At 41.5% G+C, this 27,961-nt stretch overlaps 1 protein-coding gene across 1 annotated transcript in view; it reads left to right on the top strand.

Moving 5' to 3' along the window:
• The window catches only part of LOC139170643 (protocadherin-23-like), a 67,931-nt gene that overhangs the window by 6,448 nt on the left and 33,522 nt on the right, over nt 1-27,961 (top strand). The window contains exons 2-7 of the mRNA XM_070758134.1: nt 8,025-8,050; nt 14,739-14,930; nt 17,162-17,393; nt 21,360-21,596; nt 25,440-26,462; nt 26,934-27,109. Coding sequence (XP_070614235.1) covers nt 8,025-8,050; nt 14,739-14,930; nt 17,162-17,393; nt 21,360-21,596; nt 25,440-26,462; nt 26,934-27,109 — 1,886 coding nt within the window. The remainder of the gene's footprint in view (nt 1-8,024; nt 8,051-14,738; nt 14,931-17,161; nt 17,394-21,359; nt 21,597-25,439; nt 26,463-26,933; nt 27,110-27,961) is intronic.

Below are 27,961 nucleotides of genomic sequence, written 5' to 3'. Positions count from 1 at the left end.
CCCCGTGCCCTCTGGAGGACAGAAATAGTCCATTTCCCAAACTCTGGTGGGCTCAGTAGGCTGGTTTTTCGCCCTCCCCAGGCTCCAGAAGGAAAAATACCTTTCCCCATCCTCCCAGAGACTCTCTGGAAGCCGAAAAACAGCTGGCCGGTATGCACAAGCACACTAGAGCTGAGCTACGGTAACAGCTTGTGTGATAGCAGGTATGGCTTTGCCTGCTACATGTGGGGCACCCGTGCCATATGTTCGCCATCACTGTCCTAAATGAATGGTTGTGTAACATTGGGATGTTGTGTCATTGTGTACTGATTTATGATTTATGGGCCAGTGAGGGATGGGATATAGATTCAAAATAGTGTCTCTATTGATTTTTTCTATTCTATGAGCTATTATGTACTCAAATCAGCACATACCTTTATTAGCTTTTGTCCCAGGTACATTGGACCAATATAGTAGATCTCAAAAATCTTTTTGTTGTTTGTGCTACAAAAAAATTGAAAAGTCTACTAGGGAAACTTCTTGTAATTTATAAACCTTTTCTGTTCTACACAGGTAGGCCTCATTAGATTTTTTCCCAGTGAGTATAATTAACATACTACATCAAACAGCATCTCTACGATATGACAACCGGATTTCATGATTTGATATGACATTTATCCTTTTATCATAATCAGTTTTCTTTATTTCCGATCTTGCTATTTGGATTGGAGAAGTCATGGTCCCACAGCTCCATATCTTTCTCAGAGTCTGATTTTATATGTCAGTTAGTCCTTACTAGTGTTTCCTTACTATAACTTACAGAAAGGAAAGAGATATGAATAAGATATTTAAAAAAAAAAAAATTCAGTCTTGATTCAGAGATTTACCTAAAAATTCTGATTTACCACATTTTGTATTTAATGAAGAGTTTTCTCACACAATCCCGTAGGAATCAGAGCGGCTTATAGCAATAAAAATACAATAATACAGCGTGGTCACAAAATTTTGGGTACACAATTTATTTAAACGAATGGGAAAAAATTTGGACTGTTAACTATAAACTAACGATGGCAACCTCATATAAGGAAAATCATTATAAAATGTTCTACAGATGGCACTTGCCACCTGCTAGACTTGCAAAAATGTATCCAAACCTATCACCACTATGTTGGAAGTCCAGGGAAAAACCAGGTACATACTACCACATATGGTGGACATGTGAAACCACCCAAAAATATTGGTATAAAATCAAAACTATGCTAGAACAAATTACTTCTCAGATCATCCATGCAAAACCCGAACTATTTTTATTAGGAATCATAAGACAAAACCTTAGTAAAGAAAACAGATATATTATAATTCACATTATTACAGCCGCAAGGATCTTGTATGCACAATTCTGGAAACAAGAAAAAAACCCAACCGTTCTATCACTTTTGATTAAAATAATGGAATGTGCAGAAATGTCCAAGCTAACAATGGAACTGCAAAACAAGGATGAGACAGATTTCTACAAAGCATGGGACAAATGGCACCTCTGGTTAAAAAAAAGGAATTACAGTGAACCCTCGATCATCGCGAGGGTTCCGTTCCAGGACCCCACGCGATGATCGATATTTAGCGAAGTAGCGGTGCGGAAGTAAAAACACCATCTGCGCGTGCGCAGATGGTGTTTTTGCTTCCACTGCCGCCCGCCCTTCGCCCGCCCACCCCGTTGCTCGCGCCTGGGGTGCGCGCGCGTTTGGGGACTCCCTAGATCCGCTCCCCAGCTGGGGAGTGGATCTAGGGAGTCCCCACCGCGCGCGCGTTGCTGGGGAAAGCGCGCGCGTTGCTGGGGAAAGCGCGCGCGTTTGGGGACTCCATAGATCCACTCCCCAGCTGGGGAGCGGATCTAGGGAGTCCCCACCGCGCGCGCGTTGCTGGGGAAAGCGCGCGTGTTTGGGGACTCCCTAGATCCGCTCCCCAGCTGGGGAGCGGATCTAGGGAGTCCACACCGCGCGCGCGTTGCTGGGGAAAGCGCGCGCGTTGCTGGGGAAAGCGCGCGCGTTTGGGGACTCCCTAGATCCGCTCCCCAGCTGGGGAGTGGATCTAGGGAGTCCCCACCGCGCGCGCGTTGCTGGGGAAAGCGCGCGCGTTGCTGGGGAAAGCGCGCGCGTTTGGGGACTCCCTAGATCCACTCCCCAGCTGGGGAGCGGATCTAGGGAGTCCCCACCCGCGCGCGCGTTGCTGGGGAAAGCGCGCGCGTTGCTGGGGAAAGCGCGCGCGTTTGGGGACTCCCTAGATCCGCTCCCCAGCTGGGGAGTGGATCTAGGGAGTCCCCACCGCGCGCGTGTTGCTGGGGAAAGCGCGCGCGTTGCTGGGGAAAGCGCGCGCGTTTGGGGACTCCATAGATCCACTCCCCAGCTGGGGAGCGGATCTAGGGAGTCCCCACCGCGCGCGCGTTGCTGGGGAAAGCGTGCGCGTTTGGGGACTCCCTAGATCCGCTCCCCAGCTGGGGAGCGGATCTAGGGAGTCCCCACCGCGCGCGCGTTGCTGGGGAAAGCGCGCGCATTGCTGGGGAAAGCGCGCACGTTTGGGGACTCCCTAGATCCGCTCCCCAGCTGGGGAGCGGATCTAGGGAGTCCCCAAACGCGCGCGCTTTCCCCAGCTGGCGCCGCCGCTGGGGTCTTACGGGGGCAAGAGGGGGAAGACCCAGGGAAGCCTCTGCCCGGCGGGGAAACTCCACCATCTATGCATGCGTGGAAGGGCACGCATGCGCAGATGGTGGAGTTTACTTCCTGGTTGAAAACTCGCGAAATAGCCCTTTCGCGATACTTGAACACGCGAAACTCGAGGGTTCACTGTACTTAAAAATTATCCATCAAGAAAAATATCCAACAAAAACAACTTGAAAAACTAGCAACCTACATCACAAATCATAACATCAAATTGAAACGACAAACTGTAAACATCGATCGACACGAACTTCAAAATTACAAAGAAAACAAACCCTTAAACCACTGATACGTATTGGCACTAAAAATTACATCCAAAACATATGGATAAAACTTTAGGGAAATTTACACCAACTATGGGCTCAAATCACAGGCCGCAAACCATTAAAGACCCAGCTTTAACTCTGGCCTTCTCTTCTTACCACTCCCCTTTTGCTCCAATTTCCTACCCCCCTTCCCCTTATACAGTGATCTCTCGGTTAGCGCGGGGGTTACGTTCCAAGACCTCCCGCGCTAACCGATTTCCGCGTTATATTGGATGCGGAAGTAAAACCACCATCTGCGCATGTGCGCCATTTTTTTCATGGCCGCACATGCGCAGATGGTGGAGTTTGCGTGTGGGCGGCGGGGAAGACCAAGGGAAGATTCCTTCAGCCGCCCAACAGCTGATCTGCTCCGCAGCGCGGAAGCAGCGAGGAGCCGAAGATGGGGTAAAGGCAAAGGGGAAACCCCATCTTCGGCTCCTCGCTGCTGCCGCGCTGCGGAGCGGATCAGGTGTTGGGTGGCTGAAGGAACCTTCCCTTGGTCTTCCCGCTTGCCGCTTGCCAGTCCACACACGCCCCCCTGGATGAGCCGGCCACAGGGGCGAGGGGTGGGGATGAAGGGGCAGGACTTCCCGGGCGGAAGGCATGCTCGGCTCTGCCGCTCCAGCCCCTTTCGGCCGAGCCTCCCCGGCCAAGCAGCCAGGGAAGTCGAGCCAGGCGTGGCGGCGGCAGCGCTGCTTCTCCGGTCGCCCGGTCCTCTCCTGCCTCCTGCGCCGATGTTCCCCACTGCGACGGAAGGCAGTCGCTTGGCTAGGGAGGCTCGGCCGAAAGGGGCTGGAGCGGCAGAGCCGAGCACGCCTTCCACCCAGGGAGTCCTGCCCTTTCATCCGCGCCGACCACAGGGGCGAGGGAAGGGGATGAAGGGGCAGGACTTCCCGGGCGGAAGGCGTGCTCGGCTCTGCCGCTCCAGCCCCTTTCGGCCGAGCCTCCCCGGCCAAGCGGCAGCCTTCCACCGGGAGGCTCAGCATTCCGTCAGTCGTAGCGCTGGCTGTCAACTTTTCTTTTTAGCACTGGGGAGGCAAGTCAGCTCCTGCCCAGTTTTAAAAAGAAAAGTTGACAGCCAGCGATTGTTCCGCTGCCGCCAGCATGGCCTGGCTGGCAGCGGAAGATGTAACGGAGCCCACGGGGGATTCGCCTTCCTCCCACCCGCAGCCGAGACTGATTGTGGGCTCCTTCGCAACCTCGGAGAGCTTCCGGGGCATGAAAGCTCACGAAAACCAGGAAGCTCTCCGAGGTTGCGAAGGAGCCCACGATCAGTCGGCTGCCGGCGGGAGGAAAGCGAATGCCACGGGGCTGGGCTCGGCTCCCCCCTCGGCTCCCCCCCTTACCAGCCCCGCCGCGGAAGGCTCCATTCTGTTCCCTGCCGGCCCGATTGAGCGGCCGGCGGTCTCCATTCAGGGAACAGAATAAAAAAAAATTTATTTTTTAATATTTTATTTTTTTAAATAATATTTTTTGAAAAACCGCGTTGCAGCGTTTCGCGCTAATCGAGAACGCGCAAGTCGAGGGACCACTGTATATCTTTCCCTTCTTCCCCAACCCCCTACCTTTTCTCTTTTCTTCCTCCCCACCTACGTGTACTTTATAAGTAAATTATAAATGTTAGAATGTATAGTATATATATCCCTTTTGCCTTTCTGTACCCTGTTTTTAATACAGTGAACCCTCGATCATCGCGAGGGTTCCGTTCCAGGACCCCACGCGATGATCGATTTTTAGCGAAGTAGCGGTGCGGAAGTAAAAACACCATCTGCGCTTGCGCAGATGGTGTTTTTGCTTCTACTGCCGCCCGCCCTTCGCCCGCCCACCCCGTTGCTCACGCAACGGCTTCCCTGGGTGCCCGCTCGCTTGGGAACATCCCAGCTTCGCTCCCCAGCTGGGAAGCGGATCTAGGGAGTCCCCACCGCGCGCGCGTTGCTGGGGAAAGCGCGCGCGCTTGGGAACATCCCAGCTTTGCTCCCCAGCTGGGAAGCGGATCTAGGGAGTCCCCAGCAACACGCGCGCGGTGGGGACTCCCTAGATCCGCTTCCCAGCTGGGGAGCGAAGCTGGGATGTTCCCAAGTGCGCGCGCTTTCCCCAGCAACGCGCGCGCGGTGGGGACTCCCTAGATCCGCTTCCCAGCTGGGGAGCGAAGCTGGGATGTTCCCAAGCGCGCGCGCTTTCCCCAGCAATGCGCGCGCGGTGGGGACTCCCTAGATCCGCTTCCCAGCTGGGGAGCGAAGCTGGGATGTTCCCAAGCGCGCGCGCTTTCCCCAGCAACGCGCGCGCGGTGGGGACTCCCTAGATCCGCTTCCCAGCTGGGGAGCGGAGCTAGGCTGCCCCAAGCTCGCGCGTGCCGCCCGCCCGCCCACGCTGTTGCCGGCTCCGCTTCCCAGCTGGGAAGCGGAGCTAGGGTGCCCCAAGCTTGCGCTCCAGCCCACCGCCGCTGGGGTCTTACCGGGGCAAGAGGGGGAAGACCCAGGGAAGCCTCTGCCCAGCGGGGAAACTCCACCATCTACGCATGCGTGGAAGGGCACGCATGCGCAGATGGTGGAGTTTACTTCCGGGTTGCAAACTAGCGAAATAGCCCTTTCGCGATCCTTGAGGACGCGAAACTCGAGGGTTCACTGTATATATATTCAATAAATTTATTTTCAAAAAAAATAAAATACAATAATACAATTATTAAAAAAGAACTTAAACATCAACAGTAAATAAATCAAATTTCATTTGAATAAGTGTCTTCACAACCTCAGCAAGTGTGTTTTATGTATGAGAAATGTTTCATTTTCTGCTTTCGATGCTGAAACAAGTACAGTGATCCCTCGATTATCGCGAGGGTTCCGTTCCAAGACCCCTTGCGATAATTGATTTTTCGCGATATAGTGGTGCGGAAGTAAAAACACCATCTGCGCATGCGCGCCCTTTTTTTCCATGGCCGCGCATGCGCAGATGGTGTTTTTACTTCCGCACCTGGGAAGACCCAGGGAAGGTTCCTTCGGCCGCCCAGCAGCTGATCTGCTCGGCAGCGCCGCAGCAGCGAGGAGCCGAAGATCGGGGTTTCCCCTTTGCGTGGGCGGCGGGGAAGACCCAGGGAAGGTTCCTTCGGCCGCCCAGCAGCTGATCTGCTCGGCAGCGCCGCAGCAGCGAGGAGCCAAAGATCGGGGTTCCCCCGCCGCCCACGCAAAGGGGAAACCCCGATCTTCGGCTCCTCGCTGCTGCGGCGCTGCCGAGCAGATCAGCTGCTGGGCGGCCGAAGGAACCTTCCCTGGGTCTTCCCCACCGCCCACGCAAAGGGGAAACCCCAATCTTCGGCTCCTCGCTGCTGCCCGCCGCTCGCCCGCCGCCCGCCACTCGAGAGCAAGAGGGGGAGAGATAGAGAAAGAGAGAGAAGGAAAGAAAGAGATGAGAGAGGGAGGAAGAGAGTGTGAGAGAGGAAGAAGCAAGATAGAGAAAGAGAGAGAGAAAGAAAGATGAGAAAGGAAGAGAGTGACGTCATCGGGTGGGAAAATATTTTTAATTAATATTTTTTGAAAAATCGCGATATAGCGTTTCGTGAAAATCGAGGGATCACTGTAATGTTAAGTTAAAGCAGCTGCAGGTTTAATAAGCCTGGGGAAAGGAGCTGAGAACAAGCCGCCCAGATTCCTTCGGGAGTTGGACATCATAGAAATAGAAGAAATAAATAAATAAATAAACAAACAAACAAATTAAGCCCAGCTTTTTTCAAAGTAAATAAATTGCAGTATAAAAAGAGAAATTGTGAAATAACCATGACACTAAATAATAAACAGAGATTCTTGATTGCTTGAACAGCTAGTGCTATGTATAGAAACTTTATAAATGTTACTTAAAAAGCAAAAGTTCAAAATCTCAAGCAAGTCAAAAGAGGTAAGAAGCTCCCTTTATCTTAAAAATTGACTGTGGAAAACCAGAACATGACATCAAAGCAAATACTTAACTGTAAACTGAGTTCTTGGTTTCCTAGAATACTTGACCTGGATAGAAGCCAACCACTGCTGGAAAATTCAATTCAATTCAATTTACTAGACTTGTATGCCGCCCCTCTCCGAGGACCCAGAGGGGCTCACAACATGCAATACAAACAATATGTATACAAATCTAATAGTTAAAAACAGTCAACTAAAATCCCATTATATAAAAAACAGTCGGTCTACTCAATCACACCCATACATAACATTTGACTGTCAGAGAAGAAGGGGGCATGATCTAGTTGCCCCATGCCTGGCGACATAGATGGGTCTTAAGTGCCTTAATGTATGGTATCCAATCTGATCCTCTATAAATATATTGGGATTGCCAGTTGTTGTTGTTGTTGTTGTTAACATATGGCATTATTCCAGTCATAAGTGAGAGGACTGGTCGTGATTTACTTTTTCCAGCTCTCTGAGTAGTCACTATGCATGTAGCCATGCCCACGTGATGATATGATCAGCCAACCATGCCCACCCGGACACATGACCACCTAGCCACACCCACCCAGTGACATGACTACCAAGCCACAACCAAATAAGCCAGGCCCAAAGAATCTGTTGTAAAAAAATAATTGAATCCCACCATTGGAGTGATGGGGGCTCACCACAACACGCAGTGCTACGACTCAAATCACTGATGCAGAAACCATATCCATTAAGCCATTCAGCTATCATGCCTCAATATTTACCAGTAAGCATAGCCAAAGGGTCATGCACTGTAAATGAAAAACACCAACAATCTTTTACAGGTGCTCTGTTAATTTTGCCTATATAGTTTGGCTTTCATTAGGGTTAGACCTCTGAAGAATGTGTGTATGTAATAATGGAAAGAGGATGTATGGGCTTAAGCTAGCCTCCCATTACATCCACAGGCTAGACTATGAAGGGGAAAAAACAATTCCAGAAGAAGCTAGTAGCACACCTCTTTCATAGTTTTGCCCAGAAAATTACAAAGAGACACACTCAGCTCAGGGGAATCTTACATTTTTACTGGTTATATAAAAATTGGATGTGTTTTTTCTCTTGTTTGAAAGCTGCAATATGCTACGAAAAAGTAGTGGTATGCTTACTATACAGTGTTCCCTCGCTTTTCGCGGGGGATGCGTTCCGAGACTGCCCGCGAAAGTCGAATTTCCGCGAAGTAGAGATGCGGAAGTAAATACACTATTTTTGGCTATGAACAGTATCACAAGCCTTCCCTTAACACTTTAAACCCCTAAATTGCAATTTCCCATTCCCTTAGCAACCATTCAGATTATTACTCACCATGTTTATTTATTAAAGTTTATTAAAAAAAATATTTATTAAAGGCAGACGAAAGTTTGGCGATGACATATGACGTCATCGGGTAGGAAAAACCGTGGTATAGGGAAAAAATCCGCAAAGTATTTTTTAATTAATATTTTTGAAAAACCATGGTATAGACTTTCCTCGAAGTTCGAACCCGCGAAAATCGAGGGACCACTGTATATGGTCAACACTTTATATGGTTGAAGATGACTAGATATAGTCATTATTGGGATTAGAGAATTGATTTAGTTTTGTTTCATCATATAAAGAAAATAAAAACAAACCTTTGCTTATGGTTAGAACTGGAATACCACAATCATAGAGTACACTACCCTGTTTTCCCCAAAATAAGACATATGATAATAAGACCAATTGGGCTTTTGAATGCATGGCAATAAAGCCAAGCGCTTATTTCCGGGTTCAGAAAAATATAAGACAGGATCTTATTTTCACGAAAACACAGTAGATTTAAAAAATAAATCTTAAGTAAATAGTAATGTCAAGTTTGTTATGCTGGGTAAGTACTTTCGGCATTTAAGCAATGCTATTCTATCATTTTTAATCCCATATAATATTCAGATTTTTAAACAGGGCTAAGGATGTTATATTATCTTTTTTCCATGGATTTCAAAATACATACATCTTGTGGTTAGCTCTGGCCCAGCTCCTGCCCCAAGGAATGTGGAGGTGGAGGTGGGGGAAACATCCACATGCCATAGGCCTATTTTGCAAGCCAAGCTGAGCCGAGATCAATCATCCTTATCATCCCTGGATTCTGAACAAGAATTTATGACAAATCCACGTATGACAAATCCAGTCATGCATAGGAGAGAACAACTGAAGGATTATTACAGGAGATAAGTGAGGCCACCTGTGGTTGGGTGGGGCTGCTGTAATTAGTGTTACAGATAAAAAGAGCAGCGTGCTGGTTTAGCCTCGTGGAAGTTTATCTGATTCATAGTTTCGTCAAGATCGTGGTTTTGCTGTTTCCCCATTCAAGATTGTGTGTGGACTTTCTGGACTTTGGAATTGGACTCAATTTCCCAGTAACTGGGTGAGAAATTGGATTGCATTTAACCTGTGCCTTGTGTGTACCAGAAAATCCCTTTGACATTTAAAAAGGGAGATTTTTCTGCTTTTCTGTTGATAAAGACTTTTGGTTTTCCTTCTATTGTATGGTGTGTGTCATTTTGGACTAATTACCCTGTAACTACGGGCTGTTGGGACACGGCAGAACAATACATGTAGTGTTTATGGACTTTGACAGGTGCGGATTCTGAAACCCTTAATTTTTTTCCTAACTATGGCAGCCTCCAGTTCAACTTTTCAAACAGGGTTCTAGAGACTCCTGTGATCCACAAGAACCTTTCAGGAGGTCCACGAAGTCAAATAAATAAATATTTTAAATAAGTTTTCATTTCTGATACATATATGTAACACACCTAAACCTCAAGCATTTTGAGATTCTCAATCATTTTTATGCATGTAGGTTAGGTTAGGTTAGGTTTATTGGATTTATATGCCGCCCCTCTCCGCAAACTTGGGGCGGCTCACAACAATAATAAAAAAAAAAGTACAGTACATAATACCAAATCCAATGCCCACCCATCTAGTTACAATTTAAAATTAATAATCTCATGTAAATGTATTATGAAGCCAACATACTTTGAGAAGTACTGATTTAGAAGAGTGCTTTCTTGCCAGACTTTCTTCTTTTAAAATGCCTTTGTCTGTTTTGCTTTGATATATATTTCCTCCTTTTGGGACCATATAAAGCTGTTTTTAAAGTAAAGCATACTTTTCTTATACTTAAATTCTATTTTATGTAATCTAGACACTTTACCTAACTATCTACATATTTAGAATTGTCTCTCAATTATAGTAAGCAGGAAACAGTTAATACTGCCTTATGTATGTTTTATTAACAGAATAAGCAAATTGCACCAATTTTTCATTTCTGATTGATGCATCTGTCTCCCACATTGACTCTCAAGCAGTAGTTTTCTTCCACTTTATGCAAGGGCGGTCAGGCTTAAGTCTGCTCCATTTCCACCAATGGCACTACATCTGAGAAAAAGGTGAAAGGAAGGGCAGTTATTTAAACCTCCTAGACATGCTTGAGACAAACAATTTAGGCATGTTTTATTGTTCTTACAACTATCCATGCAATGCATATGGTTTAATGTAATGTTCAAAGGATTGAATGTATATTTCCACATCGAGAAAATATTTAAAGCTGTTACACATTGAATTGTTTCTTATTCTATGTTCCATATTTCTGTTGCTTTGAAAGTGCAAAAATAGCATTTTATACAGTATCTTGTGGCAGATGACTCTAAATAGCTTTGTTCACCATGGTTTTATAGAAATCTAAATGGACAATTATAGATATATTTTTTCCAAGTTTTCATATTTATTTATTTTGTCCAAAACACAATAATACAGAATGAAGGTTATAGAGGATACAGTCGAAGTAAAATATATGAAAGAAAGAAAAGTAGAGAAAATATAGGAATAAAATGTATCAATGAGAGAATAGAAGAAAGGATATAGGAATAGAAGAAAAGATATAGGAAATATAGGAGAGACAATAGATGTTTTTGATAGCAAAAACCTAGATGAATGCTGAAAAACCTGTGTTTGTCAGTATATAATTTAAATCTAAAAGCTCTTTCCTTTTTGAATTTGAACGTTTAGAAGGTATTACAGATACCTGGGATGGTTGACTAGCAACAATCTCTTTCCACTTTGCAGAATTTCTGTAATCAATATGAATTTGTGTGTAGGCTATTGTTAAGCATTGCTCTTAAATGCTAGGAACAAGGTTTTAAGGACAGGAATATTTTTTATTTATTTATTCCCCAACTTTATTGTTTTTACAGATATCTCAAGGCAGCAAACATATCTAATATTTCTTCCAGGATGAATTTCCACATTGTGGAAATTCTAACTTGCTCTAAATAGGTTTCTTTCCAGCCGTAACCAGGTGCTAGCAATGTTCCCAGTTCTTACCAGCTCTCAAGCTCTTTCATTGTTACTCTTTGCGAAGAATGTTTTCTAAGCCCTAAGTCTTTGCAGGGCTTTTTTCCATTGCTCTACTTGCTCCAAATGTTTCTTTCCAGCTGCTAATGATATCCCCAGCTCCTACTGGCTTGCAAGCTCTTTCATTGTTATTCTCTCAGAATAAAATTTTTTAAAGCCCTAAACGGGATAAAATAATGTGCTGAAGCTGACCAGATGAATACCTGGTAAGCAGATTTTTCCCTCCTATTTTCCTCCCCCAAAACTAAGGTGCGTCTTGTACTCTGGTGCGTCTTATACTCCGGTAACTGTAAGTAACTTTGCCTTAGTATATAACTAGTAGGCAGGCTTTAAAGCATGAAAACAAATCTATTTGTAGACTGGAATAAAGATACCAGACTTTCTATGTTGCTTCATTGATACTGAGCATATTGGTGAAGTTCTAATGGACAATGCGTATAAACCAGTCAAATGTAAATATATCTGTTGGATATATCCATTTTTAATGGTGAGAAAGCAAATAACATAGAAAAGTAGAGACAGAAAACTGATGATTATTTTTCAGTTCAAAGTATGATGTACAGTGCATGTGGAAAGAAATGAGCGTGGACAAAATTATACCACTAAAAATTCCATAGAAGAATTAATTTATCCTATAATGAATTCTTTATTCATATTGTTTGATTTTACACAAGTAATTCTTTTCAAAGCTTTGTTTGAAGATTTTTTTCTAATGGTTCAAAACCAAAAATTGTTTATGCAAAACAGTATTTCTTTGGCCAGTATTTTTTATTGTTTCGTTTGAAGATTTTTGAGTTAGGATTCATAGATCTGGGGATAATATTTTTCATTTGTTTTCTTCATAAATACGCCTTTGAAGTTCCAGACCTTTGTACAGCTTTTGCATTATTACAGCTTCATAATGATTTTATGCTGCTACTAGGCTGCTGAAGCATTCTGTTTTCATTTAAAAAGTCAAAAACGAAAGAACAGCATACATTTCCCAAATTAAATATGTAGTGCAAATCTGTATGTCATTAATTTGGTGTTATAAACAATCTTCATTTTACAGTGGAAGAAAAAAAACCCCAAAGCATTAACAGCAAGCCATGATGTCACAAAATCATCACATTTGGTATATGGTGATGGCCTGATGCAAATCCTGCCGTTATATATTTGTTCCAATATGGATACAAATGCATAATTGCTGTATTTGTTCATGTTGCATGTTTTGTCGCATTCCCATTTTCCCCTGTTGGTTTGCATGTATCTGATTAATATTTACAGAGTTTTTACCTGTTAATTTCAGCAATAATTTATTTTGGAGTATTGTTGCTCTTATGTTGTTATATGTTGATGCATATAAACATAGCTCAGCCTATGTAAGGCCTGGGATGGCAAATGTCTCCATGTCTCAAATAGAAGACTTGAATATGTGAGGATAATCTTGATTGATATGTAGCATGCTGTATATTTACAAATTCAGCATCCAGTTCAACAATTTTTATATGGAATATGGTGTGTGGAACTGATAGTATTAAAACAAGCAATTTGAATCTGGATTTACTTCCCAGCTGTCTCATGAACTATTGCTAAATTGGCACATTTAATGGCATCTGGAGCCAGAAACAACAGAGTCTAATTTCCAAAGGGCATACATCAGGATGGTATTCACTTACTTTCCCTACCGGTTCGCAAATGGGACGTGATTACATGCGGGTGGGTGGCTAGGGCGGGCCCACCTGCAGCCAGCACTACCGGTTCTTCCCAGCCTCCCTCCTCCTGCCATCTCCTGCCTCCCTCCCAGCCTTCCCACCGGCCGACAGCACCTTGGCGTTCACCTTCCTCTGCCGCCACTGGCGCCCGGCTCCTTCTCAGAAGATGACAGCCGGGCGGCGGCACGGAGGCTGGGGGGAGTGGGGGGATTCCCCTCTGCTCGCCGCAGCCCCAAAAAACTTTCAATGAGGTTGGAAGCCCCAGCTCCCAGCCATCACCCATTTGATGGAGCCTGACACCTCCCCCCCAGCCTACGTGCCGCCGCCCGACTGTCATTTTCTGAGAAGAGGAGGAGAAGGAGCCTTTACTTCCTTATTTATTTAATCCAACCTTGGCAACTTTTAAGACTTGTGGACTTCAACTCCCAGAATTCCTCAGCCAGCTTCGCTGAGTCAGAGCCCTCCGTGCCTCCCCCTCCCGCCCACCCCAGTGTTTGAGGGAACACCAAACCTGATCATGGACTTTTAAAAAAGTTTGGGTTTGGGTTCGGTATGCCAAAAACTGCAATGTTCAGCACAGACCCGAAATATGCAAGTTCGGTTCGCCCAACACTAATTATGAATGAAAGAGTGCTTGTCAAAATAGGCAAGAACACAATTGAAGCATCATAATTGAAACATTGCCTCTTTGTACGCATTGATGCATGTGCAAAATGGTTGGGGATTCATTTGCCATGCTTCAATCATCTCATACTGCCTTTTTAACCCCACACCGCACTGTGCGCATTGATAGTTGTCAATAAAAGAGGTACATTAAAAGGCACACTTAAAATCTTTTCACCTAGATATTTTCTTGTGGATTTTGTAACTATATCTTTTTATTTTAAAGAGAAATTTTAACAACTTGAGTCAGTAAGGCAAATTCAGTTCAAATTAATATAAATTTTCTTGAATAAACAGAACCAGTACTATCTCTATACAAGAATCTAATCAACTAATAGTTGACTACTAGCTAAATTGACACTTAATAAGGATCAATGAAATTTATGGAGACTGGACCTCTTGTGTCAGTGCAAGGACTCCAAACTGATTACATGTTTAACTATGTCTTCCAACTGAACCTATTTTTCTCTTATGGATGTATGAGAATTTAATTTTATTCATTTGGTTTGGTTAAGAAGACTTACCATGATAGAAAGTCTGTGATGTTTAGTGAGGTCAAATCTAGGTAAAGCTTGTTATGAAAAGACATGCAAGGAAAATAAATCTATATCGTTACAATATGTCTTGGAAGAAATATAGTACCTTGCAAACTGCACTGTTTCTTTTTTAAAATTTACATAAATGACTCAAGCTGTAAGGTTGGCTTTGATTTAAATTTTCCTTATACTCTTAAAACAAAAAGATCAGATGAAACAGACCATGATTCATGACACTCTTGATTTCTTAGAATAATTATCATTGTGATACACAGATTCTGCATGCTTTCAACTCATCTATTTTTATTTTAAGCACTGTTATGTATGTTAATGTTGTTATTAAAATTAATACTGGTAGTGTCATGTTGGAATTATAGAACAAAATATTTTTAATTTATAAACATTATTTCATTTGGTCATAAACTTGTCTGAATCTTCAAAGTTTCATTTCATAAAGAATTTTAAATTGCTCATTAATCATTAAAGTAATTATTGAGATTTTGTTTTCTTTATACTCTTGCAGGTCAAAGCAATGGATCAAGATTCAGGCCATTTTGGATTTATTGAATATTTTCTTTATACTGGATTCCATAGCAATGAAAAATCAGAAGCATTTCAGATTGATATAAATAGTGGCTGTATATATGTGTCTCAGGATATTGACAGGGAAAAAGGTCCATCTACGTATGATTTTTTAGTAAAAGCTGTTGATGGGGTAAGTTTCACTCTTTAAAAAATTGTCATCTTTACGGCTATAGAAAGGCAATATGAAGAATGTGAAAACAATGAACACAAACTCTAGATAATTTTCTGATAATATTATTTTATGCAGCAGATTTTTTCCCCTTGATAATGATGTTTGGTTCTTGCCTCATTAAACTCTGTAGAGCAAAATCAATACAGGAAGAAAAACTGAAAACATAAATCCTTCCCAATTACAATAGCAGCACTGATAATTACTCTTCTCACTGATTCATTAATTACTATAAGTCTTATTGTTGAAAGCTTTCTTGAAAAATATTCTTGTTTTGCTTGGGGTTATATTGTGTTGAAAACTATGAAGAGGAGGAACTTTTGAAAACTATAAGGAGGAGGAACGATCTGTTCCAGAATGAAGAAATGCATTGCTTTCAGACTCCTTTGCTTCTTTAATATTGGGTGGAAAAGAGTTTGTGAAACCCACAGATGGTATACTGGGATTCAGAAGAGTCTTGGATGAGAAACAAAATATCTTCAATGAAAAAAACAGAAAGTCCAGTTGCCTCTTGAAAAAGCATCTTGGCACTGTGATTAAATTCATTGGGACAGCAGATTCTACCTAGAGCAGGGGTCTCCAACCTTGGCAACTGTAAGACTTAGGGACTTCAACTCCCAGAATTCCTCAGCCAGGCTGAGGAATTCTGGGAGTTGAAGTCCACAAGCCTTAAAGTTGCCAAGGTTGGAGACCCCTGACTTAGAGCAAGTGACATCAAAGACATCAAAGACACAGAGAAATATTACCACACAGAGACTGTAGCGGTGCTGAGGCTCATGAGGTGGTTGGTTGGAAGTACCAAATCTCCTCACACTCTAGTTCTGCCTCTCGATTTGAGATGGCAGCTTGATGGTCCCTCTTTTGGCATCTGTTCTCTAACACCAGTGTGGTGAGAGAAATATGGCTGTCATCCATACTTATTTTCTGGCGATTAAATATTAAACTGTAAAAATTCAAATAATGTCTGTGATGCCATTTTCTGGCTGCTTAGCATAGAGGCATGGTGAATAAAGAATGTAGTCCTTCCCTTCCTAAAAAAAAATGTCTTAGAAGATAAATAAAATAAAACTTTATTTAAAAATATAAACTATAGTGCCCTCTTTGTAACATTAAATATTGAAATACTGAAATAAAATAATTACCGAGTTGTCCATATCACACTAATAACAGCAACCTGCAAATTAATTAAGAAAGAAAAATTCATAATAAAATAAAATATTCCAGATAAGAGATAGATACAGGTGATCCTACAGTTATGACAGTAATTGGGATTGGAATTTCTGATCATGGTCATTGCTTGGAGACAAAGTAGCTCAAAGATTTTGGCTTCAAACGCATACACTGAGTCCGAAGATTTTAAATATTAATTATGAACTGAAACCAGAAGTATTCCTTTTGGCACTAATAGATAAGTACTGTAGTTGGAAAAATTAATGGAACTTTATTTTTATATATGATAACTGCAGAAAAAAACTTTATGGAAAAAGGGTGAAAGATTTAGCTATACGTAGAATAGAGATGATAGAATTTGCTAATATAACCCCAAACTTATGAAAACATAAAAATTGGACTACCATTTCCTAGAAATAATAAGAGCTTGGTGAATGGGTGGAGGGAATGCTGCCAATTCATTTCTTTTTTCATTGACTACATTGTTTCAGGTTCCTGGTAGCTCAAACATTGTTGCTTAGACAATGTGTTTTGCAGTCTTTACCTAGCTGAAAGTGAGCTCTGACCAGTACATAGTTCCCTTTCATTTTATTTGCATTTTGAGGTGTGCAGAAGTTTATATAATTGTGCAAATGGGTTCAGAATGGGTAGGAATTGGGGAATAGAAACAGTGCTCTGATGGAATACCCAAAGTTTCTATAGAAAAGGGAACTATTTGCTATTTTTCTATACCATGATTTAAATCATTGGATCAAGTTATTCCTGCCTCTAAACCTGTGCTACCATTTGCTGAAGCTGTGTTGTGGAAGTGCCATAAGTATTGATGTTGAGTGTGATGGGCTTATTGTTTTAAAACATCTTAAAGTAAGCAAGTATATTATTTTCTCATAGCTGTCATACATTGCTATCCAGAGGTGTTTTAAGATAACTTAGATCTCTAACTGACCTCCATCAATTTGAAAGATGTTTGTTTGTTACATTTGAAATTGGCTTACAAATTGTTTTGATTTTGGATTTAACAGGGTGGACTAAGTGCCCAAGCTTTTGTTCACATAGTAATTGAAGATATAAATGACAATCTTCCTATCTTCAATCCCGTAATTTATCTGATAGATATCAGCAGTCATACACAGCCAGGAACAGAAATAACTAAACTTCTTGCTACAGATAAAGATTCTGGGATATATGGAGCTGTGACATATAAATTGATTCCTGGACACTTTTCTTCTCTTTTCAAAGTGGACCCATCTACAGGTATGAATCATATATAATGCAATAGTACCTCTACCTAAGAACGCCTCTACTTAAGAACTTTTCTAGATAAGAACCGGGTGTTAAAGATTTTTTTGCCTCTTCTTAAGAACCATTTTCTACTTAAGAACCCGAGCCTGGAAAAATTTCCCAGGAAATTTGAGAGCGGCATGAAGGCCCAGCCAGTTTCCTGCCATTCCCCCTGGATTTCTCTCTCTAGCACAGTGTATGGGAGGCAGCCTCGCGCCGGGTGTATGGGAGGTGCATGCTCTTCCTCACCGTCTCAGAGTTCCTTTTTTTTTTTTTAAGCCTTAAAGTTTTGGCTTTTTTTGATTCCCCACACCTCACCTTCTTCCTTTGGCAGCGACTTCCTCCTCCTCTTCTTCTTCCTCCTTCTCCTCCCACCCAAATTCCAACCTTTTATTTCTTTCCTAATGGGTTTGCACACATTATTTGCTTTTACATTGATTCCTATGGAAAAAATTGCTTCAACTTACAAACTTTTCTTCTTAAGAATCTGGTCACGGAATGAATTAAGTTCTTAAGTAGGGATACCATTGTATAATTATGGTTGCATTACAGTGATCCCTCGATCATCGCGAGGGTTCCGTTCCAGGACCCCACGCGACGATCGATTTTTAGCGAAGTAGCGGTGCGGAAGTAAAAACACCATCTGCGCATGCGCAGATGGTGTTTTTACTTCCACTGCCACCCGCCCTTCACCCGCCCCACCCCGTTGCTCGCGCCTGGGGTGCGCACGCGCTTGGGGACACCCCAGCTCCGCTTCCCAGCTGGGAGGCGGAGGTGGGGTGTCCCCAAGCGTGCGCGCTTTCCCCAGCAACGCACGCGCGGTGGAGACACCCTAGCTCCGCTTCCCAGCTGGGAGGCGGAGGTGGGGTGTCCCCAAGCTCGCGTGCGCTGCCCGCCCGCCCACGCTGTTGCCGGCTCCGCTTCCCAGCTGGGAAGCGGAGCTGGGGTTTCCCGCGCGCGTGCCGCCCGCCAGCCCACGCCGTTGCTCGCTCCGCCGCTGGGGTCTTACCGGGGCAAGAGGGGGAAGACCCAGGGAAGCCTCTGCCCGGCGGGGAAACTCCACCATCTACGCATGCGTGGAAGGGCACGCATGCGCAGATGGTGGAGTTTACTTCCGGGTTGAAAACTCGCGATATAGCCCTTTCGCGATGCTCGAGGATGCGAAACTCGAGGGATCACTGTATTCCATTTCTTCCCTTTTCAAAGTGAACCCATCTACAGGTATGAATCATATATAATGCAATATAATTACGATTGCATGTTATTGTGGGAACTTCAATTAAAAAAATAAACAAGTACTTGGAACATTTGATTTTGGATTGACCCTTAAAAACGATTTATTTTTTGTTTTTAAATTACTGATACAATTGTTTACATTGCTGGAGCATCTGATGAAGAATTTTACTGAAGCAGTAAGGTAAAGAAATATCCTTCTGAATGAGTAATTTTTAGGATATAACTTCATATCAACTGGACTTCAATCACTTAATACAGTCTAAAGAGCATAAAAAGATTCACTTGTGATTTTAACTCACAGATGTAGGTGCCTTGAAATCTGAAGTTCTGTGACCCGTCTTTTAACATAATTCTTAGATATCCTTTAAGAAAATGAATACCATTTGTAGCAAGCTACATGGACTTCAGCAAAAACAAACTTATCACAATACAGTGATACCTTGTCTTACAAACTTAATTGGTTCTGGGATGAGGTTCTTAAGGTGAAAAGTTTGTAAGATGAAACAATGTTTCCCATAGGAATCAATGGAAAAGTGATTAATGCGTGCAAGCCCAAAATTCACCCCTTTTGCCAGCCGAAGCGCCCGTTTTTGCACTGCTGGGATTCCCCTGAGGCTCCCCTCCATAGGAAACCCCACCTCCAGACTTCCGTGTTTTTGCGATGCTGCAGGGGAATCCAAGCAGGGGAATCCCACTTCGCTGGCAACGGAAGTCCGAAGGTGGGGTTTTCCAGCGAAGGGAGCATCAGTGAAATCGCAGCATTGCAAAAACACCGAAGTCCTTGAAACCCCACCTCTGGACCTCTGTGTTTCTGCGATGCTGCAATTTCACTGAGGTTCCCCTCACTGGGAAACTGCACCTCCGGACTTCCGTTGACAGCGAAGCACTCGTTTTTGCACTGCTGGTATTCCCCTTCTGGTATTCCCCTGCAGCATCACAAAAACACGGAAGTCCAGAGGTGGGGTTTCCCGTGGAGGGGAGCCTCAGAGGAATCCCAGCAGCGCAAAAACGGGTGCTTCGCTGGCAAAGGAAGTCCGGTGGCGGGGCATCCCAGCAGCGGTGGTGGGTTTGTAAGGTGAAAATAGTTTGTAAGAAGAGGCAAAAAAGTCTTAAACCCCGTGTTTGTATCTCGAAAAGTTTGTATGATGAGGCGTTTGTAAGACGAGGTATCACTGTACTAGGAAAATGAAACTTTGCTAGAGACCAATTCAGAGATTAAAGTTTGAAGCTAACCACCGCTCCCCCTCTTAAAGGATGCAAAAGAAGATAAAGGACATCCTATAAATTTCTCTTATCTATTTGATCAGAAGACACAGGCTAAACTGAATCCCAGGTAACATGGCAAGAAAATGCCTTAGTCATTACCCCAAGTCCAGCCCAGGTCCAATGAAGACTCACTAAATGTGAGTGACTTTGCAATTAAATGTTCTACAATAAATACCATATTTTTTGGAATATAAGACGCACCGGAATATAAGATGCACCTTAGTTTTGGGCGAGGAAAAAGGTAAAAAGACATCTGTCTCTCAGCAATTTGCCAAACGGCAAACAGCACAGATGATATACATTGTTTGCTGTGTATTTCTGTGCATGCGTAGCTGATCCATAGAAATAGCAAAGAATTGGAGAAATTTGTTTGTTTGATTGATTGATTGATTGATTGATTGATTGATTGATTGATTGATTTGTATGCCACCCTTCTCAACTGACTCAGGACGGCTTATAACAGAAATAAATACAAAATACAAAGCGTGTAAGAAATCTAATATTAAAAAAATCTAAAATTCTAAAAAACCCATTTTCCTAAAAAAAAAAACAATCATCCACGTTCATCCAATTGGATTAGCCATTCATGACATTGGCCAGAGTTAGTTCTTAACACTCATGGTCCCCCATGCCTGCCAGCAAAGATGGGTCTTCAGGGCCTTGTGAAAAACCAGGAGGGTGGGGGCGGTATGAATTTCCAGAGGGAGTTGATTCCAAAGGGCCAGAGCCACCACAGAGAAGATGACATTTTCTGGCTGATGGGACCTGGAGAAGGCCAATTCTGTGGGACCTAACCAGTCGCTGGGATACACAAGGCAGAAGATGGTCCCGTGGGTAATCTGGTCCTAAGCCATATGCATTATTGCAGTATATTAATATCAGAAAGTTTTCTTAAATGTAATCATGCTAACTCCTCCCAGTTATTCTACTCCAAACATGACTAAGTCAGCTGCCTTAATACTAAAACAGGACACTGTTACATTTCAGATTATACCTTTATAGATCTTTAAAACCGATGACGTATACATTATTCTCTATTATTTCAAAGAATATAAAATAGCACTGTGCCTCTTCAGATCAAGCATTTATTTTAAAAAGCTTCATTTTGTTAAGTTGTCTAGAACAATAATAAAGCAGTCTTTAAAAAATAGATCTAATAATCTGAACATTCTAGACATTTATATTTTTTGATTTACCTCCTTGCATCCAGATTCAGCAACTGATTAGCACAAGAAAATAAAATTGTGCCTCTGTCTCCCTCCCAATTTGCCTCCTTGCAGCTAAAACTGCACTTTAGTTTCATTTTAGCATGGTTGGGGCTACATTCGGCGTATAAGATGCACACAAGTTTTCACTCTCTTTTGAAGGGTGAAAAGGTACGTCTTATACTATGAAAAATACGGTATATCAGTTCATTATTTCATCTTTTTTTTTCAGGAACTGTTTATTTGATATCAGCCCTGACTAACACAGATTGTTCCAGTGTGCGGCTGACTGTTTCTGCTCAGGATGGTGGAGGGCTTTCATCTGATGTTGATGCTGATGTAACTCTGAGGACCTTTCAAACTGCTGTGGCTCCTGCTGTCTTTGAACACTCATTTTACAGCTTTTCCATCACTGAAGATGCCCCAGAAGGAAGTTCTGTTGGAACAGTAAAAGCTAGAAAGCCTTTGAGTAAGTGTCCTTGAGATCCATTCCAGCACATTCCAAAACTCTGCTGATTGTTTACAGGTTATAAGTATAAGAGACCAATATTCTTTTAGTACATTAGATATGCAGAAATGCAAAGATGAATGCTAAACCTGGAATCAGTACCTCCACCTGCTGAGGTAGGTAGTCATACAGTATATATTAAATATATCTCCTATTCTTTTCTTCTATTCCTATATCTCTTCTTCTATTCTTTAATTGATATGTTCTATTACTATATCTTCTTTTCTATTCTTTCATAGATATATTTTACTATGAGTATCTCCTCTATAACCTTCATCATGTATTTTACTATGTGTGTGTATGTATGTTTCTATCTATAGCTATATCTCTATCTATCTATCTATCTATCTATCTATCTATCTATCTATCTATCCAGTGTTCCCTCGATTTCCACGGATGCGTTCCAAGACCGCCCGCGAAAGTTGAGTTTCCGCGAAGTAGAGATGCGAAAGTAAATACACCATTTTTGGCTATGGACAGTATCACAAGCCTTCCCTTAACACTTTAAACCCCTAAGTTACCATTTCCCATTCCCTTAACAACCATTTACTCACCATTATTACTGGTATTCACCATTGAATAAGACACTTAGTGATCCTGATATTTATAAACATAATTATTTATTAACAATAATTTTTTTTTGTTATTTATTTGCAAAAATTATTACTTTGGCGATGATGTATGACATCATCGGGCGGGAAAAACCGTGGTATAGGAAAAAAAACCGCAAAGTATTTTTTAATTAATATTTTTTGAAAAACCGTGGTATAGGCTATTCGCAAAGTTCGAACCTGCGAAAATCGAGGGAACACTGTGTGGGGCCTAGAGGCAAAAAGGAGCTGTGACGTTCCTTAAAATATACCAGGGTGATCCGACATAAAAAACATATAGCCCCTCCCTGGTACAGAGCTGGAAGGGACCTGATCTGATAGCTCAAACTGCTAGTTCTCTGCTTTACAAGGCAGAGTTCACCAGATCGAATCCCAGTAAAAGGAAAGGGTGTGGCTAGCTGATGAGGCCAGAACAAGGCCGAAATGGGACCATCCTAGTCTCCCTTAATTTTAAAATTCCAGCTAAAAACATTTAACACATACAGAATATAGTTGTCGGCTATAAATATATTAACTGCCTTGAAGTGGTCCTGGGTTGGGCCTAGAGGCAAAAAGGAGCTGTGACGTTCCTTAAAATATACCAGGGTGATCCGACATAAAAAAACATATATATATATATACATACACACACACACACACACACTAAAACTCTCATTGTGTATTGGACAAAATAAATAAAATTAAATAAATAAATACATACATACATATTAATAATAGACTTTCATAATGATTTTTTATGGAATGTTTCCTTGAGAAGTGTTATTAAAAATCATCTAAATAATTTTAAAAGCCCTTTAAAACAGTTGTTAGACTGAAATATATAGAACACTATTTATACCATGGAAAAGAAAGTGTTCTACTGTATCCTTCATCCCAAACATATCTGTAACCGCATCCATACTCAATCATCATAATCATTTATCAACCCCATAATCCCTTCTGAGGTAGAGTCTGGGCAATGGAATGGAGCTAGCAGAGTGTTTAATGGCCAGATGCCCTTCCTGTCACCAATGTGGAGTTTTGTTCAGGAGATGTATTCTCATTGTGCTCAGAAAGAAATATCTGTCTCTAAGGATTGAATGCACATCTTCGGAATTGAGAGGCGAGAGCGCCACCTCTAGGAAACCGCACCACTCCCACATCCATACTCAATATAGATTACATTTCCATGAATGTAATGTAAGCTTCCTGCCACATTTTCTACTTTCCCATCATGCTGCTTATACTATGTACAGTATGTCTAGTAGCACAGGAGGTGAAATTTAGATTACTTATTCTGCCTTTATTATATTTTAAGTAACTCAAAGTAGTAAATATACTATATCTAATAGTCTTTATCAGTGTTCCCTCAAAAAAATTTTCGGTGTGGGCGGAAAGGTATAGTGTCTGAGCGGCAGTCCCTTTGGGACTGGGCAGCATAGAAGTCCAAAATAAATTAGTACATCCTAATATTAAACAACAAAATTAAATTAAAAACAAAACATAAACATATATGAATTTCAGACTTCTCCCCCCCCTCTAAATAGTACATTCCCATTTTGTTTTTTACTTTAAAACAAGGTATGTGCAGTGTGCATAGGGATTTGTTCATAGTTTTTTTTAATAGTCCAGCCCTCCAGCAGTCTGAGGGACAGTGAACTGGCCCCTGTGTAAAAAGTTTGGGGATCACTGCCTAAATATATCTTTTACCATCAAGAAACCATGTTAACCATGATAAAACCTGTTTTTATCTTCTTTGTTATTCAAACTAATTTATGAGTGGAAATACAAAGGTATATTTGCTCCCAACTAGTATACTATGTTCACAGAAGGCTTCATTTTAACAGAAGGCTACAATTGTTTGCATGTTTCTTTGGCTATAAATGCCAACCAGCAGTGGAATTTATTAAATGCCTTGCTAAATATCTGTCCAGTCACTAAAGTATCATACATTTGCTGATTCCTCTAGTTCAAAGTTTTGAAATGTACATTAGGATATTACTTAATGTTCAATTTTATAAGAGTTCTATTTTAAGAGAACTGTCTGAGACAGCTTATTTACAATGTAAATAAGAGGCTGCCACAAAGAAGGGGGAGTCAAGTTATTCTCCAGAGCATCTGTAGGACAAGAAGCACTGGGTGGAAACTAATCAAGGAGAGAAGCAACTTAGAAGCAAGGAGTGAATGTGAGAACAATTAATCCATGGAACTACTTGCCTCTAGAAGTTGTGAATGCTCAAACACTGGGAGTTTTAAAGAAGATGTTGGATACCCATTTGTCTTTTCTGCCTAAGCAGGGGGTTGGACTAGAAGACCTCCAAGGTCCCTTCCATCTTGGTAGTTAGAAAATGTTTCACATTTTAAAATATCTGTACAAGCCACAAGAGACATCTCTTTAGAGGAACATCTTCCCACCTTGTAGACAATACTTCCAAAAACTGGGAATAACCATAAATAACTTCTACATCTAGTATCCAATATCCAGTATCTAGTTCAGGAAACACAGATCAGTTTGATATGCCTTGATTGTTAATGAATTATCTACCTTCAGTCTCTCTAGGACTTTCAGCTGACTTGCACCTAAGGAGATTGTTTTGTTGTTGTTTTTTTGCAAAAGCAAAAGCAACATCATTTAGAAGCAATTACAAATGCCTTCAATGAGAATTTAAAAAATACAATGTCCAATTAGAAAAAGCCATACTTTCTTCCCCGCTCCTTCCCCACAGTGGAAATCCAATCCAGTCAGTTTTAAAGTCACGCTGCATTTTGGAGTCGGGACAAATGATCAAGGTCTGGTCACCTTATTCTAATTGCCAATTCCAGCGCAGAGGTCAGACCTCTGCGCTGGAATTGGACAATGTGCTATAGCGCACAACTCACGTTAGAGGGAACACTGGTCTTTATAGTAATTATTTTCCTCACAACAATAGCCTGTGTGATGAATTGGGCTATAATATTTTAAGCCTGCTTTTAGATGCTTCCTATTTGTTTTTGTTTTCACTGAATCTAAAGCATGCAGAAAAATAAACAGAAAACAAGATTCCAAGACACACACACATGACTAGGATTGTCTTTGCTATGTGATCCGGTTGTAAAACATGACACCAAGTTCTTTTAATATTGTAGCATGGATTTTTCAAGCAAACTGGAATACACTTCCATGAAATGAAATCTCTACACTATTAAACTTCTCTGTTTTATTCCTTTTTTACAGGTTTCCTGGATACAGTTTCTTATAGAATTTCCTCTGGCAATTCCCATAGAATTTTTACTATTGATTCTCACAGTGGAAACATACACACTAGAAAACAACTTGACCGTGAAACACATAATCATATACTTCTTACAGTGCAGTCACAACTGGGAAGCTCTTCCATTTTCAGCAGTGCCCAGGTCAACATAACCCTGATTGATATCAATGATAACTATCCAGTATTTATGATAGAATATGATCAAATATATATATCTCAAAGCACGCTGCCTGGAACAGCTCTTTATATTGCTCGTGCAGAAGATAATGACAGTGGGCTCAATGGGCTCATCCGTTATGCCATTGTAAACAGTCAATCAAGTATTTTTACTATTGATCCAGCTCTTGGGATTCTTTACCTTATTAGAGATCTGAGTGGTCATAAGCAGCATGAGAATGTAGTGGTACACATCAGAGCAGAAGATCATGGAAATCCTACCCTGAGCTCTGTGTTGATTTTGGGAGTGCTAATTGACAAACAAAAGAGAAGTCCACTTGTGTTGACTTTTGAAAAGTTGTTATATCAAGTGGAAGTTAGCGAGGGATCCTGTCTTGGTGCTACAATCGTGCAAATAAGGGCCTTGAAGTTAAATCCCCATCACATTCCTGCTACTCTTACATACTCTTTGGAACATAACATAGATTCGGTTTCTTTTAAAATTGATCCAGAAACAGGTGTGGTTTACTTACGCAATCCTTTAGACTATGAACATTTGCAAACTTATAGTTTTAGAGCTTTTGTTAGTAGCTCAATGGATAAGTCAGTACAAAATGCAAGCACATTAATAATAATCAACGTAATGGATGAAAATGATAACTCTCCTGTGTTTCTTCACGGTGACTATTTTATTGAAGTTGAGGAAAGAGTATTACCCCAAGGTGTGATTGGCACAATTAAAGCAATTGACAAGGACTCAGGAAGAAACGGGCAGCTCTCTTACTTCATCTTATCAAATGAGAATGATTTCAGAATCAATTCCAATACAGGTAATACATTTCTCAATCTTCCCTATATTCAGGGGGAATGTGTTACTTTTTAAATAATATATGAATTCATTGAATTAGTTTAATTATTTAATTTATTTGTCAATTAACAAACTGCATCTGAACATTTAGTAAAATTGGGCATTATATGGAAAATAACACTAAAATAGAATGCAGTCTTCTTTATGTTTGCTATGGGTGTATTACTTGGAACCCTGGTAATCTGATTGCTTCTATAGAATCTGGCTATAGATTGATTCTAATAGCATCTGGCTTTGACACTAACCTTTTGTGTGAAGTCCAAGTCATTTACTGCACAATGAAAGTAGATGCACACGTAATGCTGAATGACTGCTTTTGCTAGCCTCTGGCTAATGGATCAAGTGACAGAAGCAGCAAATGATTCCTTGTGCTACTTAAGATTATCAAAATGTATCCCACAATACTCTTTCTTTCATTGTCCCTTTTTACCAGGAGAAATTATAAACTGGGAGGCATTAGACTATGAGCAGCAAGTTCAGCACCATTTGATTGCTCTGGTAACAGATCATGGGGTCCCTCAACTTAATGCTACCACATCTGTCTATATCTCAGTTATGGACCTCAATGATAATCGTCCATGCTTCTCCCAGGATCTGCTACATTTCAAGGTTTGCCAAAATATGTGAAGTCTGCTACTGTGCAGCTTTGGGGACATTTTATACATTTTATTACAGTGAGACGGAATATGGAGGATATTAATTTAAATTTGAATGTGAATTCTACCCAATGTATGTTCAATTTGCATTACAGGCAAGTTAGAAAGATGTATGAAGAAAAATTGGCTTTTGTCACCATCTTGTGGTCAAATGTTTGAATTGGGACATCCTCTTATAAAATGTGAAAGAATTTGATCTGAAATCCCGATGATTAACATGAACTTCTTGTGGCAACCATGTGGAGCTGGTTTATCATTACTTTTGTCAGATAATGTTCCCAATTTCAAATATTAATAAAATCTAATTAATGTAGCTTTATGGAATCATAATTGGTTAAATACTGCTACCTGCTTTGACTTATATTTTTTTAAAGAAAAACCTGTATAGGTAGTACAGAAAAAAATCAATGAAGTAGATGCTATGACAATGTTATGGCATGTATTCTAAATGTATAAACATACTATGTATTTATATATGTGTGTGTGCTCAGCTAGACAGTGAGATGAAATATTTTTAATACATCAGCTTAGTTATGCTCTGACTGGAAAACAGACCCAACCAACCTCAACAAATTACAGTTTAGAGCTAGAGCTAGAAGTAAGCATGATGCAATCGGTCATTAAATTTGACTATAAATAATATTTTGATAAGTAGGCTGAAAAGCATGCTGATCCAGCCACTCAGAAAAGGGGAAAACATGACAGAAAAATATCTGACTATATGGCATCAACCCATCCATTTGTGAAAATTTTCTCCAAACCAAATCAAAGTCATGATTTTGTTTTGCAATAGAAACTACAGTGA

This window comes from Erythrolamprus reginae, chromosome 7, assembly GCF_031021105.1.
Source record: "Erythrolamprus reginae isolate rEryReg1 chromosome 7, rEryReg1.hap1, whole genome shotgun sequence".
Lineage (NCBI taxonomy): Eukaryota > Metazoa > Chordata > Lepidosauria > Squamata > Dipsadidae > Erythrolamprus > Erythrolamprus reginae.
The sequence above is the reverse complement of the archived record's forward strand: the minus strand, read 5'-3'. Positions and strand labels throughout refer to the sequence as shown.